The following is a 16,659-nucleotide window of genomic DNA, read 5'->3' as shown; positions in this document are numbered from 1 at the left end:
AGGGATTGGGCACGAAGAGCCTGTGCTCTTAACCTGAGTTCTTACAGCAGATTTTGTGACACGTATAGAGATAGCAGTTTGCCAACAAAGGTCTAGATAGTCAAAGCTGATGGTTTTTCCAGGGGTCATGTACAGATGTGAGGGTTGGGCCATAGAGAAAGCTGAGTGCTGAAGAACTGACAGTTTTGAACTGTGGTTCTGGAGAAGACTCTTGAGAGTCCCTTGGTCAGCAAAGAGATCAAACCAGTCAATCCTACAGGAAATCAGCTCTGAATATTCATTGGAAGGACTGATGCTAAACTCCAGTACTTTGGTCACCTGATGGGAGGAGCTGACTCATTGGAAAAGACCCTGATGCTGGGAACGATTGAATGCAGGAGGAGAAGGGGACAGCAGAGGATGGTTGGATGGCATCACCGACTCAATGGACGTAAGTGACTAAGTCGTCTGACTCTTTGCAACCCCATGGACTTAATTCCTAAACAATAACAGCAACAAGCAACTCAGTATCAAAAATACATATAACCCAAGAAAAACTGACCAAAGATCAAAATGGATATTTGGCACCCACCCCCAGATGTGGTTGGGCTTCTCTGGTGGCTCAGACAGTAAAGAATCGTCTGGCAGTGCAGGAGACTCAGGTTCAATCCCTGGGTCGGGACAATCCCCTGGAGAAGGGAATGACTACCTACTCCAGTTTTCTTGCCTGGAAAATGCTATGGACAGAGGAGCCCGGCTAGCTTCAGTCCACGGGGTTGCAAAGAGACAGACACGACAGAGCGACTGACACTTGCACTTTTTCAAAGCCCCTCTTTAACTGTCAGAAGCAGGGTTGCTCTGGACCGAGCACAATTTCTGTGCTGCGGATGAGGCGTGGAGATGCCTCCTGGTACTGTGTCAGCATCCAGCTTTCCATCCAACCCCACATCATCTTCCCAGGCAGAACTGCCTTCCCCCCGTCTTGGCACAATAGGAGGATCTCCACTGCCTCCCAGCCTCCCTGATGCTCACATCATCAGCCTGGGCCATTTCTGTCCATCTAGTGTTAAAAGGCATTCCCCCTGTGGTCTTGGATCAGAAAAGCAGTGAGCTTTTCTGAGTTGATTCATCATCTGTGCTGTCCTTCTGGACAATGAATGACTGTCTCCACTTGCTTTCAATTGAGTTGTTGTTCTGTTGCTTCTTGAACTGCAGGACTCTCTATATATTCTGGGAACCGGTCTTTTGTCATTATATGTACTGGTTACTTTACAAGTATCCTATTTTTAAAATATTTTTTGATGTGGACTGTTCTTTGAAGTCTTTATTGAATTTACTACAATATTGCTTCTGTTTTATGTTTTGGTTTTTTGGCCTCAGAGGCATGTGGGAATCTTAGTTCCCCGACTAGGGATCAAACCTGTACCCCCTGCATTAGAAAGTGAAATCTTAACCACTGGACCATCAGGGAAGTCCCAATTTCATCATATTTTTTCTATTTCTTTATTTTTAACTAGAGGATAATTGCTTTACAACATTGTGTTGGTTTCTGCCACACATCAGTGTGAATGAGCCATAGGAATCCATTTATCCCGTCCCCCTTGAGCCTCTGTCCCACCTCCGTCCCCATCCCACCCCTGTAGATTGTCACAGAACACCGGATGGAGCTCCCTGTGTCACACAGCACATTCCCGCTGGCCGTCTGTTTTACGTATGGGGTGTATACGTTTCCATGCTACTCTTTCAGTTTGTCCCACCCTCTCCTTCCCCCACTGTGTCCACAAGTCTGTTCTCTGTGTCTGTGTCTCCCTTGCTGCCCTGCAAATAGGCTCATCAGTGCCATCTTTCTAGAGTCTATATATATGGACTCCATATATATGTACGATATATTTTTTTATCTTTCTGACTTATTTCACTCTGTATAATAGGCTCTCAGTTCATCTACTTCATTAAAATCGACTCAACTGCGTTCCTTTTTATAGCTAATATTCCATTGTATGTATGCATACCACTACTTCTTTATCCATTCATCTGTTGATGGACATCAGGTTGCTTCCTTGTCCTAGCTATTGTAAACAGTGCTTCAGTGAACATTAAGGTACATGTGTCTTTTTCAATTATGGTTCCTCAGGGTATGTGCCGGAGAAGGCAGTGGCACCCCACTCCACTACTCCTGCCTGGAAAATCCCATGGACGGAGGAGCCTGGTAGGCTGCCGTCCATAGGGTCGCTGAGGGTCAGACATGATTGAGCGACTTCACTTTCACTTTTCACTTTCATGCATTGGAGAAGGAAATGGCAACCCACTCCAGTGTTCTTGCCTGGAGAATCCCAGGGACGGGGGAGCCTGGTGGGCTGCCGTCTATGGGGTCACACAGAGTCGGACACGACTGAAGTGACTTAGCAGCAGCAGCAGCAGAGTATGTGCCTAGTAGTGGGATTGCTGGGTCATATGGTAGTTTTATTCCTAGTTTTTTTAGGGAATCTCCTCCAATCTACATCCATAGTGGCTGTATCAATTTGCATTCCCACCAACAGTGCAAGAGGGTTCCCTTTTCTCCACACCCTCTCCAGCATTTTATTTGTAGATTTTTTTGATGATGGCCATTCTGACCGGAACAAAGTGATAACCTCATTGTAGTTTTGATTTGCTTTTCTCTAATAATGAATGATGCTGAGCATCTTTTCAAGTGTTCATTAGCCATCTGTATGTCTTCTTTGGAGAAATGTCTATTTAGATCATCTGCCCACTTTTTGATTGGGTTGTTTGTTTTTCTGGTATTGAGCTGCATGAGCTGCTTATATATTTTGGAGACTAATTCTTTGTCAGTTGTTTCATTTGCTATCATTTTCTCCCATTCTGAGGGATGCCTTTTCATGTTGTTTATAGTTTCTTTTGCTGTGCAAAAGCTTTTAAGTTTAATTAGGTCCCGTTTGTTTATTTTTGTTATAATTTCCATTACTCTAGTAGGTGGGTCATAGAGGATCTTGCTGTGATTTATGTCAGAGAGTGTTCTATGTTTTCCTCTAAGAGTCTTATAGTTTCTGGCCTTACATTTAGGTCTTTAATCCATTTTGAGTTTATCTTTGTGTATGGTGTCAGGAAGTATTCTAATTTCATTCTTTTATATGTAGCTGTCCAGTTTTCCCAGCACCACTTATTGAAGAGGCTGTCTTTGCCCCATTGTACATTCTTGCCTCCTTTGTCAAAGATAAGGTGGTATCCATAGGTGTGTGGGTTTATACCTGGGCTTTCTATCTTCTTCTGTTGGTCCATATTTCTGTTTTTGTGCCAGTACCATACTGTCTGTGTGTTAACATACTGATGACTGTAACTTTGTAGTATAGTCTGAATCAGGAAGTTTGATTCCTCCTGCTCCATTCCTTCTCAAGATTGCTTTGGCTGTTCAGGATCTTTTGTGTTTCCATACAAATTGCCAGTTTCATCATATTTTGATCTGGGAGGATTGGTAATTCCTATTAGAGAATCGAGATTTATTTGAACTAGAATGATCTTTTACTGTGCCAGCTATGCATACCACTATTTATATACTTTAATGCTTTCCTATAAAAAGGAGTCTTAAATTCTTACAGCTCTGCTGGAAGGATTATGTGTATGCTTTGTATTGCTTCAGTGTTCAACATCCTGTTTTTAAATTTGGAGACTGTTAAAGATAAATGCAAAGTTTTCAAATCATTTTATTGACAGGTATGTCTCTAGGTCTGAGACAGTGCCTCCTCAGTAGTTTAATGAGCTTTGCTGAACTTTCATCTTTCCTTTTCTGTTGCTGCTCTTCTTATCAGTTGTCAGAAAGAGTTGGAATTTTGCCCTTCCTTATTGATCTGTATTTCATGAATATTTATGTATATTCTATGTATTTTTCCCCTTTTACTCAAAGTAGCTGAATGACACAAAATTTTAAATTTTAATTGAAATTATTCCATGGCTTCCCTCATGAATGAAGAGCCCTTATTATGTAGAATAACAATGACAGTATCAAAGGTGAGTGTGAACGTATGTGTTAGCGATACAGTTGTGTCTGACTCTCTGCGGCCCCATGGACTGTGTAGTCCACCAGGCTCCTCTCTCCATGGGATTTCCCAGGCAAGAATACTGGAGTGGGTTGCCATCCCCTTCTCCAGGGGATCTTCCCTACCCAGGAATCAGATCTGGGTCTCCTGCATTGCAGGCAGATTCTTTACCACCGAGCCACCAGGGAAGCCCCTATCTAAGGTGAGATTGTTTTAAATAAAGTTTCTTAATTGTGATTCTGGCTGCACATCAGGACTTGAGCACAGGAAGCAGCATCTCAGTGTCTTCTGGTGGTGGAGGCCACACAGCTGCTGGCAAAGAGCACCCATGCTGCTGTTCATGTGCTGTCTGGGTACACAGGCTCAGGCCCTTCCAAGTGCTCGGTTTATGAGGAGACACAATCCTTGTTTGCGAGGAATCTTATTCAGCGAGAAAACAGACAATAAAAATGTACATGAGGTCCCAGTAAGTGCCAGGGAGAGAGAAAGCAGAGCAGGAAAATGTGTGTGTGTTGGAGGGGAGCAGCTGTGGATACAGCGGTTCTTTCAGATGAGCTGGGTGGAGACTTGGTTTCATCAGGGTGGGCTGTGAATTTGGGAAGGAGGGAGGGGGCAGGGGAGGCAAGAGGAGCAGGGAGTGTGAGCTTGGAGGAAGAGCTGGCCTCGGATTGTGTTCTCCTGTGGTGGGAAGGGTGCGAGGCTTGAACGGAGGAGACACAACCTACCGTCCGTCCGTTTAGGAGCATCACAGGCCACTGCTGGGAAGGCAGACCGCGAGGGTGGAGATTGACCCAGTGGGGGAGAAAAAACTGTGTGGTCTGGGCCCAGGTGGGGCTGGCTTGGAGCTGGGCAGTGGAGGGTCCGACGGTGGTAAAATTTGAGAAGTATTTTGAAGGTGAACTGAAGTGAAATGAATGGGGTGCGTGTATTCTGTGAGACGTGCCAAAAGTTTTGCCTTGTGGGCACCTGGACGGATGCTCATCTTATGCTCATGGACTCAGAGCGGGTCTGGGGAGACAGAGGGGGTGGATTTTGTGGTCGCTCTTTGATTGGTTTTTTTTTGCTGTGGTTTGGTGTAAATGGTGAAGAGTTCCGTTTGGGTGAGTTGGAGAGCAGTTGGAGGTGTCTCAGAGGTGGGGGAGGGGGTCCACGTCTGGGGCAGCACGTGGAGCGTTCAGGTGGAGGTGTCTCAGAGGTGGGGGAGGAGTCCACGTCTTGGGGGGCAGGGCTGGAGGCTGCACTTGGGAGCAGCTTGTTTAGAGAGGGAGCAAAAGGATGGGGTCAAGGCCCCCCAGACAGCCTAGGTCAGAAGCATGAGGAGGGGCCTGTGAAAGAGGAGGAGAGAAAGTGAAGCAGGGCTGGGTGCGCCAGGCAGTGGAGCGGAGGGCGGCCCTTCATTGGCTAATGGACAGTGTCTGCTGTCAGCAGGCAGGAAAGACAATCCAGGAGAGAGAGGAATGACCTAGCCAAGAGAAATGGCAGTGACCACAGGACAGGTTCCTTTCTGAAGAGCAGGGTGGGCCCCATTCAGCGCAGATGAGGCTTTCCTTCCCCAGGGTCACCTGCGTCGCCTGAGGTTACCTGTTCACCTGTTCACCTGTTCACTGTGTGGGAGATCCCGTTATGTGCTGACAGCGGCTGCTGAGGCTGCAGCCACCCGGCCTAATGGGAAGGTCAAGGAAAGGCACCGATGATCCAAGGTTAATATGCACCTGCCTCATCACCCTTCTACGGAAGGACTCATCTAGCCAGCCTCAAAGAAGACCAGGGTCATAAACAGCTTTAAAATGTTGCCAGTCCCATTTGTAATATAAACCTTACATGGAGGAAATGTGATTTATTGAATTCAATTCAAAACAGAGACAAAAGGACCAACAAAACAAGTGTAATATTTTACCTCTAGCATATTAACCTGAATTTCAGAAAAATACCTGTGTGCACACGTAGATATAGACGTGTCCAAATGTAGAGCTATGAGCAGATAATTGGTGTAGAGAGCAACCGGTAAGAAAAGAGACTGACTACATGGGGGGAAAAAAGTCATCCTTACCTTGATTTTCAACATACATTCTGAATTAGTCCAATAAGGTAATCTACTTCAATATGGGTCTCAAGGCTTTTTCTTTATAAGAGCTCATGCTTTCAATGCGGTCAACCAATTATAGAAATTCACTCAAATAGAGGTTTTCAGTATGACACCCCACTCCAGTATACTTTCCTAGAGAATCCCATGGACAGAGGAGCCTGGAGGGCTACAGTCCATGGGGTCACAAAGTCAGACACGACTTAGCAACTAAACAAGTAGGAAGAATATTAGCAAAGATGTCCACATCTTCCTCCTTGGAAACCTGTGAATATGTTAGGCTATGTGGGGAAACATGGGGGAAAGGAGGTTGCTGATCAGCTTATCTTGAGGGAACACCCTTGTAGGCCTTTGTGACCACAGAGGCCCTGTGAGCAGGAGAGGAGGCAGAAGAATAAGAGAGGAGCCTGCCTGGACCAGGGCAGTGCCCAGAAGCTGGAAGACATAAGGACCATTCTTCTCTGGACCCTCCAGAAGGGACATGGCCCTGCCCATACCTTGACTCAGCTCCAGTGAGGCCCAGCTGGGACTTCTGCCCCACAGAACTGTAAGGGAATGAACTTGGGCTGTTTCAAGCCACTAAGTCTATGCAAGTGCCTACAGCAGCCCACGGAAAAAGAATGCCACAAGTAACCATGCCAAGGTCAGTCCAAACAAAAGTAACACTTTCATTGTTTTCTCTCATTTATCACACTGTTTTCCCCCCTTTGTTTATTTTGCAAATACTTTAAAATAGTACACTTGCTTTAAGGAGACTCACTCAGAGAAACGGTGTCAGAAGCAACTTTAAAAGACCTTATAAATTCTTTATTAAAGTTTCAGGTTGCGTGGTAGATAAGACTTGCCAGATACCGACTCATTTGACAGGAGTTGGCAGGAGCCTGTGATGTCCTGAGGGGAACAGAAAGGCCAGTTGGTGGCTTTCTGCAAGCGTATCACTAATTACAGCTGCTAGACTTCAACTTCAAATAGGACACGATATGGAATCTCATGTTGCTCCAGCTCTTAGCAAGTTAATTAAGCCATGACGAGAGTCAAGGTATTACCGCTTCCCTAAGGCACAAAAATACACTACATGTAAAAGAGAAAATAAACAACAAAACGGGCTTGGCACGCCTTCCTCCATGGGGACAGGCACACAGTCAAAGATTGTTGTGTTTAGTTGCTAAATTGTGTCCAACTTTGCAACCCCATGCAGCGTAGCCCGCCATGGACAGACTCCTCTGTCCATGGGATTCTCCAGGCAAGAACAGTGGAGTAGGTTACTATTTCCTCCTCCAGGGGATCTTCCTGACCTAGGGATCAGAACCCATGTCTCCTGCCTTGGCAGGCGAATTCTTTACTGCCAAGTCACCAGGGAAGCCCAGTCATAGGAGGAGCTGCTAGCATCCCCCGGTGCCCATGGGGCTGTTTCCTGATGGTGAGCTCATCCCAGGTCTGCAGTCACCCTGTGAAGCAGAGACGATGGATCTACAGAGACACTGAATGAATGATGAAACTGGGGCTTAGAGATGTAAGATAACCTGTCCACATCCACAGGCTGGAAAGTGCCTGAGCCAGGATTCAAACCCACGAGAAGGGTCTCATCCCAAAGCCTGAGCATCCCCCACTGTCCTCTCTTGCATGCTAGTACTGGGCAGGAGATTTTGGCAGCCTGGCCCCCGACACTACCCGTCAGTGGTATAGCATGCACCGTGCTTTCATGCTGACTGTGATTCCCGTTCTGAGTCTGTGTGTGGGCAGGGGGCTCAGCTGTTTTCACAAACTCCTGGAGGAGGTGGTCTTCTTGCCCCACACGACAGAAGGGCAGCTGGGCTGAGGTGCACAGCTGACTCCAACCCAGGCTTGTATGACATGAAACCTCGCCCCTTAATCACGACATCACTGGGCTGCCTCCGGGGGTCTGGGTACCTCCTGGGGCGAGGCAGGTACTGCTGTCTTGTCCTACAGAATGAGAGGAAGGCCAGGGGCATGCACAGAAGGCCCAGCTAAGCATTGATCCCAGATTATTGTTTTTTATGGTAATTTTTATTTGCTTGGCTGTGCTGGGTCTTAGTTGTGGGGTCTTTGCTCTTCATTGTGGCAGGCGGGGTCTTGAGTTGCAGCATGTGAACTCAGGGTTGTTGCATATGGGATCTAGCTCCCCATGCAGGGATCAAACCCAGACCCCTTGCACAGTGGGCAAGAAATCTTAGACACTGGACCACCTAGGAAATCCTGAACCCCAGCCTCTTTATTCAGATTTTTTGTTTGCAGTTATGACCGAGTGGTTCAGCTTGGCCCCCGAGACCCCTTTGGGAGTGTCCATGAGCATTTTGGGGTGTTGGTTGTTCTGAGAATTATGTAACCCAGCCCTAAAGCAGCAAGCTGAAGTTAACAGGCTCCTTTTTAGAGAGTCCCAGAATAGGATTGATATTATTTTAGGAGTTAGTGACAACTGCCGGGCCAAGAAAGTTTTATAACTATTCCAGTCTGTTTGGGGTTTTTTTTTTTAATCTTCTTCCACCCAAGACTTGAAAAAGCAGCTTAGCATGTTAGATTTTCTGAGTTTCTTTAATTCAGTATAAAATAGGGTTTTTCTTGCTAATCTGTATCACTAACTCTTAAAATTGTATGACTGGTCTCATGACATGAAACATGATCTGGCTGTAAAATATTAACTTTGTGGCTCTTCTTTCTGTTGGCTATAGGTAGGTGAATACTAGCTTAGTGAATGAAGGCAAAAATTTGATTTTCTTGACTTGCCCAAGCTGGAGGGGTAAACGTACACTATGCTTTGTATCTGACCTCGGTTAAGTCCTAGACCACATCAGAGTCCCATTTCTGACATAAAATTTCTGTAGTCAGTTGGAACGTACTTCCTCAGACTTTCTTCTGTTATGGCTTTTCCGTATTAGGAATTTAAGTCCATTTGTACATCTGGTTTATATTGGGGAATAATCTTATTTCAGCGCCAGCCTCTTCTTATTACACAGTTCATCCTACACTCATATCAGACTTCTCATCACTGGAAGGACTGGCTCCTCTTGGCCTCCTGGAGCAGTTTCCCAGGACCTTGGGTGGAACCCCCACTCTCGCCCCCCTATCCTTACCAACAGCTTCCTCCAGGATGCCGTCCAGCCAGCAGTCTCTACGGCCTGAATGGCCACGGGAAGACAGAGTGGGGTCTGTGGCCTGGGTGCTGGTGGGCGGGGTGGGTAGACCTGTGCACTGACTGTGATTGGTTGTTGATGGTGGGTGTGGTTATTGTTGTGGTTGTTGATGGGGGAGTGTGGTCATTGGGGTGAGGTGGTTGTTGATGGAGCGCTGTGATTGCTAGGGTGAGGTGGTGGTTGATGGTGGGCTGTGATCACTCACCCAAGAAGTGAGCACAGGAGCACAACCCTGGGCTCAAGTCCTGGCTCTGTTGTTCAGCAAGTCACTGAATCTCTGATTGTCTCTCTTTAAAGTTCACACTTCCCCAAGAGGTGGGTGTTTGGAGATTAAACGAGCACCCTGTGCACACCAGTGTCCTCCCCTAGACTGAGCACTCACTTCCAACAGTCCCTGCTCCGGACCCAGGAGGAGCACCTTCAAGGAGGGCTGTCAGAGTCACCTGAGGCCTGTGATACCCTAGGGATGTTCAGCCCCCGCTCCTAGGGGTCCCAGGTGACCGATGAGGGTGGAGCCAGGCACAGCATGTTCTAGGCTCCTTTCCCTGTGATTGTCAACCTGCACTGAAACCTACCATGCCAGCCAGAGCCTAACTTACCAGCTTTTTCACACAGTTAAATTGTACAGAAAATTTATAGATAGCTTTGATTGGTCTTGAGTGATGTGCTGTTCTTGTTAAAATCTCTCTTTAAAACAACTGTAATTTAAGACACAAACCTGGTGCCCCAATAAAATACTGTCTGAACCCCATTCCTTTTACTGCTCAGGCCCCTCCCCTCACGACTGAAAAAAGAGAAACAACCTCCATGACCTTCAAAAATCAAACCTGACAGTGAGTTCAGTACATGTGGAGACACCCATGGGCTTGAGATTTTCTGAAAGTAGATAACAGTATTGCCTACAGTTTGGAAATGAGCTTTGTGTAAACTGTCTCCCTGGATATTGTGTACATTATGCATAAGGTTTATTAATCATCTCCTCTGTCCCCAAAGGTTTGTTATCTGTAAGTCTGGAAGTTAATTCATGAAGGAGGAGAACATGTATTATTTATAAGTGTCTTTAGCATCTAGCAGCAGAGAGTGTCATGTTATTTAAAAATGGGATTCATTCTTCTGTGGAGTCAGTGCGCTAGGTCCCCTCTGTCATCCTGAAGTGGCCCCTGTAAAAATGAGAACTCCTCCCTGTCAGAAAAGGAGAGGGTTTGAGTCAAGAGCCTTTCCATTATTCATGTCTTCTTGGTTTTGAGTAAATGTGTAGTCATTTAAAGGAATGAATGTTGAATTTTTCTGTTGCAAACATACTGGCCCATCTTCTACCTGAGAAGTTAGGAAATAGCTCATAATTATAGTCATTGTGGAGCTTCCCCAGTGGCTGAGTGGTAAAAAATCTTCCTGCCAATGCAGGAGATGTGGGTTTGATCCTTGGGTCAGGAAGATCCCCTGGAGGAGGAAATGGCAACCCACTCCAATATTCTTGCCTGGAGAATTACGTGGACAGAGGAGCCTGGTGGGCTATGGTTCATGGGGGTCACAAAGAGTTGGATATGACTGAAGAACTAAACAGTAACCATAGTTATTGTAGTCATTCAGATATACTTTTACTATTTGTTACTTTGAGAACTGACTTTCTGAGGTATGTAATGTACTGAATTCTTTGTTGTTTTGATAAACTTTTAGTTTTGGAGTCATTTTGTATTGCGGTTCACTCTTGGTATTGCACATTTTTGGGTCTTGACAAACGTGTCATGACATGTGTCCACCATTACTGTATCATGCAGAATTGTCAGACTGCTCTCAAAATCCCTGTGTTCCACCCAGTCATCTTTCCCTCTGTCGCTGATCTTTGCAATGTCTCCATAGTTTTGCCATTTCTGGAATGTTATGTTCTTGGATTTATTGAAGAAAACATGACACTTCTTAAAGCATGGTTTAGCTGATTTTACTCAGGGAAGTACTTTGAGGGACTTTTGCCATAGTTGAGAGAGACTGGGCTCACATCCACCTACAGGAGGGAAGAGGGAGGGAGTTTGTAGTCCAGGAGTGAGGGGATAGGGAGCACAGAGAGGAAGCATCAGAGGTGAGAGGGCGTTTCTGGCTGTACTGACCTCACAGGATACCTCCTAAGAAGAGGCGTCACCTCAGGATTCTTGCTAGAATGCAGAGATGCCTAGTCTGCGCAGAGAATTCAGAGGAGTCTGACTCAAGTTTGGTCACGGAAAGAGTCTTTGTGAGAATCACAGTTTGCAGCCTTCTCAGGTGGGCTTCTTCCACGTAGTCTTATATGCATCTGAAGTTCCTCCATGTCTTTTCATGGCTTGACAGCTCATTTCTTTTTATCACTGAGTAATATTTCACTGGGGCTTCCCTGCTGGCTCAGTTGTAAAGAATCGGCCTGCCAGTGCAGGAGACGCAGGTTCAATCTTTGGATTGGGAATATCCCCTCGAGAAGGAAATGGCAACCCATTCCAGTATTCTTGTCTGGGAAAATCTCATGGACAGAGTAGCCTCGCAGGTCTCAGTGAGTCAGACACAACTCAGGAACTAAACAACAGCAACCAATAATATTCCATTATTTGGATAGACTGTAGTTGATTTACCCATCACCTACTGATGGACAGCTGGATGACTCCCAAATCTTGGCAGTTATGAATGAAGCCACTATAAACATCTGTGTTTCAGGTTCCAAGAATGATTTTATATTTATGGAAAAGCTGCAAAGATAGTGCAAAGCATTCCAAATATCCCCCACTCAGTTTTCTAAGTGCCAACATCTTGCCTGACCAGGGACATTTGTCAGAAGTAAGAGTTGGTTAGTGGTAAACTATTGACTAACTTCACTTTGTTGCTGTTGTTATTCAGTCACTCAGTCATGTCTGACTCTTTGTGACCCCATGGACTGTAGCCCACCAGGCTCCTCTGTCCATGGAATTTCCCAGGCAAGAATACTGGGGTGGGTTGCCCTTTCCTCCTCCAGGGAATCTTCTCGACCCAGGGATCAAACCCATGTCTCCTGCATTGGCAGGCAGATTCTTCACCTCTGAGCCACCAGGGAAGCCCTAGACTTCACATGGATTTCACTGGTTTTCATACTTGAGGATCAGTCCAGGACACCACTTCAGTTTGAGTGTGTCACAGTCATTAAATATGTTCAGAAAATTCAGCTTATCCCGAGAAAATGGATGTAACGATGTCAGCTATAAGAATCTGGTATTACTTAACCAATGAACAGAAGATGAAATGGTTGGATGGCGTCACTGACTCAATGGACATGAGTTTGAGTAAACTACAGAAGTTGGCGATGAACGGGGGGCCTGGCGTGCTGCAATCCATGGGGTCGTAAAGAGTCAGACACGACTGAGTGACTGAACTGAACTGAACATATTTAATTATGGTACGGTTATTTTATGTAGAAGATTTTGGAAGGCTTTTGTTGTTTTAAGCAAAGCATACAGAGTTCCCACTGTGCAAAATTAAGATTTGCTTGATAAGATCAAGCATTTTGTCCTTTCTAAACAAAATACTAAAGCTTGTTGAAGGAAGGTCATCTTAAGGTTTTTTCAAGACCCCAGAGACAGCCAGTTGCCGACTTGTTTTTTAAATCCTTTTATTTTGTATTGGAGTATAGCTGCTTAACAATGTTGTGATAGTTTCAGGTGAACAACAAAGGGACTCAGCCATACATATACATGTATCCATTCTCCCCCAAACTCCCCTCCCATCCAGGCTGCCACATGATATTGAGCAGAGTTCCCAGTGCACTACAGTAAGTCCTTGTTGGTTATCCATTTTAAGTATAGCAGTGTGTACATGTCCATCCCACACTCCCTAACTATCCCTTCCCCCAGCCTTTCCCATGGCCACCGTAAGTTTGTTCTCTTAAGTCTCTGAGTCTGTTTCTGTTTTGTAAGTAAAATTCATTTGTGCCATGTCCTTTTAGAGTGCACATATAGGGGATGTCATACAATTTCCCCTTCTCTGTCTGACTTACCTCAGTTAGTATGATATCTCTAGGTCCATCCATGTTGCTGCAGATGGCATCACTTCATTCTTTTTGATGGTTGCCAAGTTGTAATAAAAGCTGTCAGGGTATAGTTTTCCAAGTGGATGCAGTGGTGTTTGGCCAGGGCTCTAATGACTCTTCAAATGTTTTGCTAGCAGAAGTACTCCATGAAAGATGACAGAGGAGGTCATCGTCATAGCCAAGTGGGACTACACGGCCCAGCAGGATCAGGAGCTGGACATCAAGAAGAACGAGCGCCTGTGGCTACTGGACGACTCCAAGACGTGGTGGCGGGTGCGCAACGCAGCCAACCGGACAGGCTATGTGCCGTCCAACTACGTGGAGAGGAAAAACAGCCTGAAGAAGGGCTCGCTGGTGAAGAACATCAAGGACACGCTTGGTGAGTGGTGGGCGTAGCGGACCCCTGGGCTGGACCCCAGCCCAGAGTGGGAGCACTCTCAGGGCGGGGGGTGGGAGGGGTTGTCATTTTCATTTGTGCTTGAGGAAAAAAAGGCATCTTTCTACTTGTCTTTTTTAAAAGTCTCTGGACTTTGAGATGCAGTGCAGAAATAGCCTGTCATTTCCTCAAGATGTTCAAGTTTGGAGGATTCTGTAAGCTGACCCTTCCGTGTGTTTTGAACCTCCACCTCCCCCCCTGCACATCTCAGTCTCCTGGCATCAATGTTCTGGAGGGGCCTGAGATGGGAATTAGCCCCTCCAGGCACGTCTACAGCTCCGCCCGGGTCATTCCATCCAGTCTTTTTTCCCACTAAATCCTGTGCATGGGGCCTTTGTGAGTAGAGGAGGAGATGGTGAAAAGCACCTGGAACCTGGTGAATTGTTTCCCCCTGTTGAATTGGCAGCATTTCATACCACAATTGCTCATGGTGGCAGCTAAGGTGGGGACTCGGAGGGGGCAGTATGATGCCGAGGCCACTGGGGTGACTCACAGGGGGCCAGCTGGGCACCTGGCTTTCTTCCCATGCGCCTGTCCCCTTCCCTGGTGTCTGGACATGAGAGAGGCCACCTGGGTCCCCTGGAGTTGATGGTGTCCGGTCTTGATGTGGGCATCAGGCTTCCTTGCAGTGGTGACGGCTGCAGAGGGAGTAAGAGTTACTCCTGAAGGTCAGGTCTGTGATATCTCCTTCCCTGAGCACCATACAGTGACCCCTGAGACCACTGGCTGTCACGGAAGAGTTTGCTCTTGAAGTAGGTCAGTGTTATCACCCACGTTACATGTCCTTGAAGTTTTCCTTTTTATTTCTAACCTGAGAATTAGTTTCATTTGAGGGAGGGGAACAGGTAGGGAAACTGAAAGGAAAATTAAGCTCTGAGTGTGATGAGTGTTGCAAAGTATTCGTCTTTCATTTTCTGCAGTCTTAAAGAGTCCACTGACTTTCTTTGAAACCATGTGAAGCCTTTACCCACTGGAGAGTAATTTTGTGTCATGGGTTAGGTTATTTCCATGACTCTGAAAGAGAAATGAGACACTGGCCTGTGTGTGGATCACATCAGCTACTGTAGACTGTGCCCAATGGAGAAATTCCACTTTTCACGAGCAATCTGATTCTTTTCCATGAAAGTGACACCCATTTGTCTTTTTTTCCAAGCTTGTCACTTGAAAGAAACACGTTGTCCTATGCGTATAACTCTCCATTAACTGTGATCTAGAATTTTGGAAAGCATGACTAGGTAAATACTTTAGGAGTGCCCTGAACTTGGTTTTATTTCTTCTTTTCCTCATCCACTCAAGTCCCTTTTTTTTGGAGATGCTCAACATTGTTGATTTGTTTTGTCTTCTTTCTTATCCTTTTTAAAAAAGATATTCTCAAGATTCTAGTAAAGAATGATGTTGTTTAGTCACTAAGTCATGTTTGACTCTTTGTGACCCCATGGACTGTAGCCTGCCAGGCTGAACTGTCCATGGGATTTTCCAGGCAAGAATACTGGAGTAGGTTGCCTTTTCCTCCTCCAGGGAATCTTCCCGACCCAGGGATCAAACTTGCATCTCCTGCATTTGCAGGTGGATTCTTTACTGCTGAGCCATAGGGGAAGTGCAATAAAGAATGAAACACCCAGAAATGGGATGCATTGCGGGGGAGTGAAATAAGGTGAAGGTAGCCCTCCAAGTTACCCACAAATCCCCTTGAACAGCTTGTCCTTCCTCCCTTCAGCTTTTAGAACAAGAAGACAGCTGAGCTGTGAAGCACATCTGTGCTCGGGTTCAATTTTTCACGAGCCGTGGTCAGTCTCTGGGACTCCCAGGACTCAGGGGGCATCACTCAGCCAGCTTGTCCACGTGTGGAGTGCCAGGCTTTCTCCCCCGCCCCAACAGATGGCCACTCAGCTCTGCAGGCTCATGTCTCCTTCCACGGAGCCAGCCAGTTCCATTTTGGGAGAACACAGATTGCTAGAAAGCTCTTCCTTAAATAGAATCAACATTCGCTCCTCTGTAACTCTCTCCGCGCAGCTCTCCTTGGCACTCGAGAGCTGTGCTGGGGAACCGTGCTCCTTTTCTGGGGACTGACCACCCTTCTCCACCCTTCCTCCCCCGTCAGGCCTTGGAAACGTTTGCACCAACCGTTATTTACTGTAAAAACACCAACAAAGTTATATTCTGAACGTCCATATCAATCCACAGCAGTTAATATTTATAGTCTAAGCAGTGGTCCTCAACCTTTTTGGCCCCAGGGACTGTTTTCGTGGAAGACAGTTTTTCCACCGACTGGAGGGGAGAGGATGGTTCCAGGATGATTCAAACACATTACATTTATTGTGCACTTTATTTCTATCATTCTTACATCATCTCCACCTCAGATCATTAGACGTTAGATACGGGAGACTGGGGACCCCTGCTCTAAAGGCTCACGGGGTTCAGCATTCCCATCGCCTGGGAGAAACGCCCCCCTTCGTGGTTGGTCTTTTTTGCTTTGATGTGTTTACCCTGCTCACCCAAAGCCTTGCTTTTCTTGGACAAAGAGACCTTGTTGTCTTGGCTTGAGTCTTCCATCAGCCTCTCAAGCAGTGTCACTGAAAAGGGAGGCGCCCGACAAGAGGTGGAGTGACTTATCTCTCCATCATCAGACCTGTCGCGGCATCAGTGTTGAGAAGGAAGGTGCGAAGACTTTCCCCATCCTCTCCTGCCTCCCGCTGGTCTTTGGAGCTAAGCCTTCCAAGGCTTCTGGTTTAAATCGCTGTGACCTGCGTGCTGTCGGAATTCCAGTGTGATCCTAGATGGATTACAGAGCCAGTAGATTTTCTCTCCACCGTGCATTAGAAATAGTGCAAACAGGCTCAGAAACCACACCACATGTGTCAACCTTCTAATAGCTACTCATGACATCATCCATGTTTGTGATTCTCCTGCTATGGTTAAAGCCAGATTAAAATTTCCCCGGCAGACACCTGGCTTGG

At 46.3% G+C, this 16,659-nt stretch overlaps 1 protein-coding gene across 2 annotated transcripts in view; it reads left to right on the top strand.

The window, feature by feature from the left end:
• The window catches only part of NCK2 (NCK adaptor protein 2), a 115,374-nt gene that overhangs the window by 75,014 nt on the left and 23,701 nt on the right, over window positions 1-16,659 (top strand). For both annotated transcript variants that reach the window (XM_025261123.3, XM_006055976.4), the window contains exon 3: window positions 13,404-13,645. In XM_025261123.3, the coding sequence (XP_025116908.3) occupies window positions 13,420-13,645 (226 nt within the window). In that variant the 5' untranslated portion in view covers window positions 13,404-13,419. The remainder of the gene's footprint in view (window positions 1-13,403; window positions 13,646-16,659) is intronic.

This window comes from Bubalus bubalis, chromosome 12 (genome assembly GCF_019923935.1).
Source record: "Bubalus bubalis isolate 160015118507 breed Murrah chromosome 12, NDDB_SH_1, whole genome shotgun sequence".
Classification (NCBI taxonomy): Eukaryota; Metazoa; Chordata; class Mammalia; order Artiodactyla; family Bovidae; genus Bubalus; species Bubalus bubalis.
This window is presented reverse-complemented; position numbering and strand designations above follow the sequence as displayed.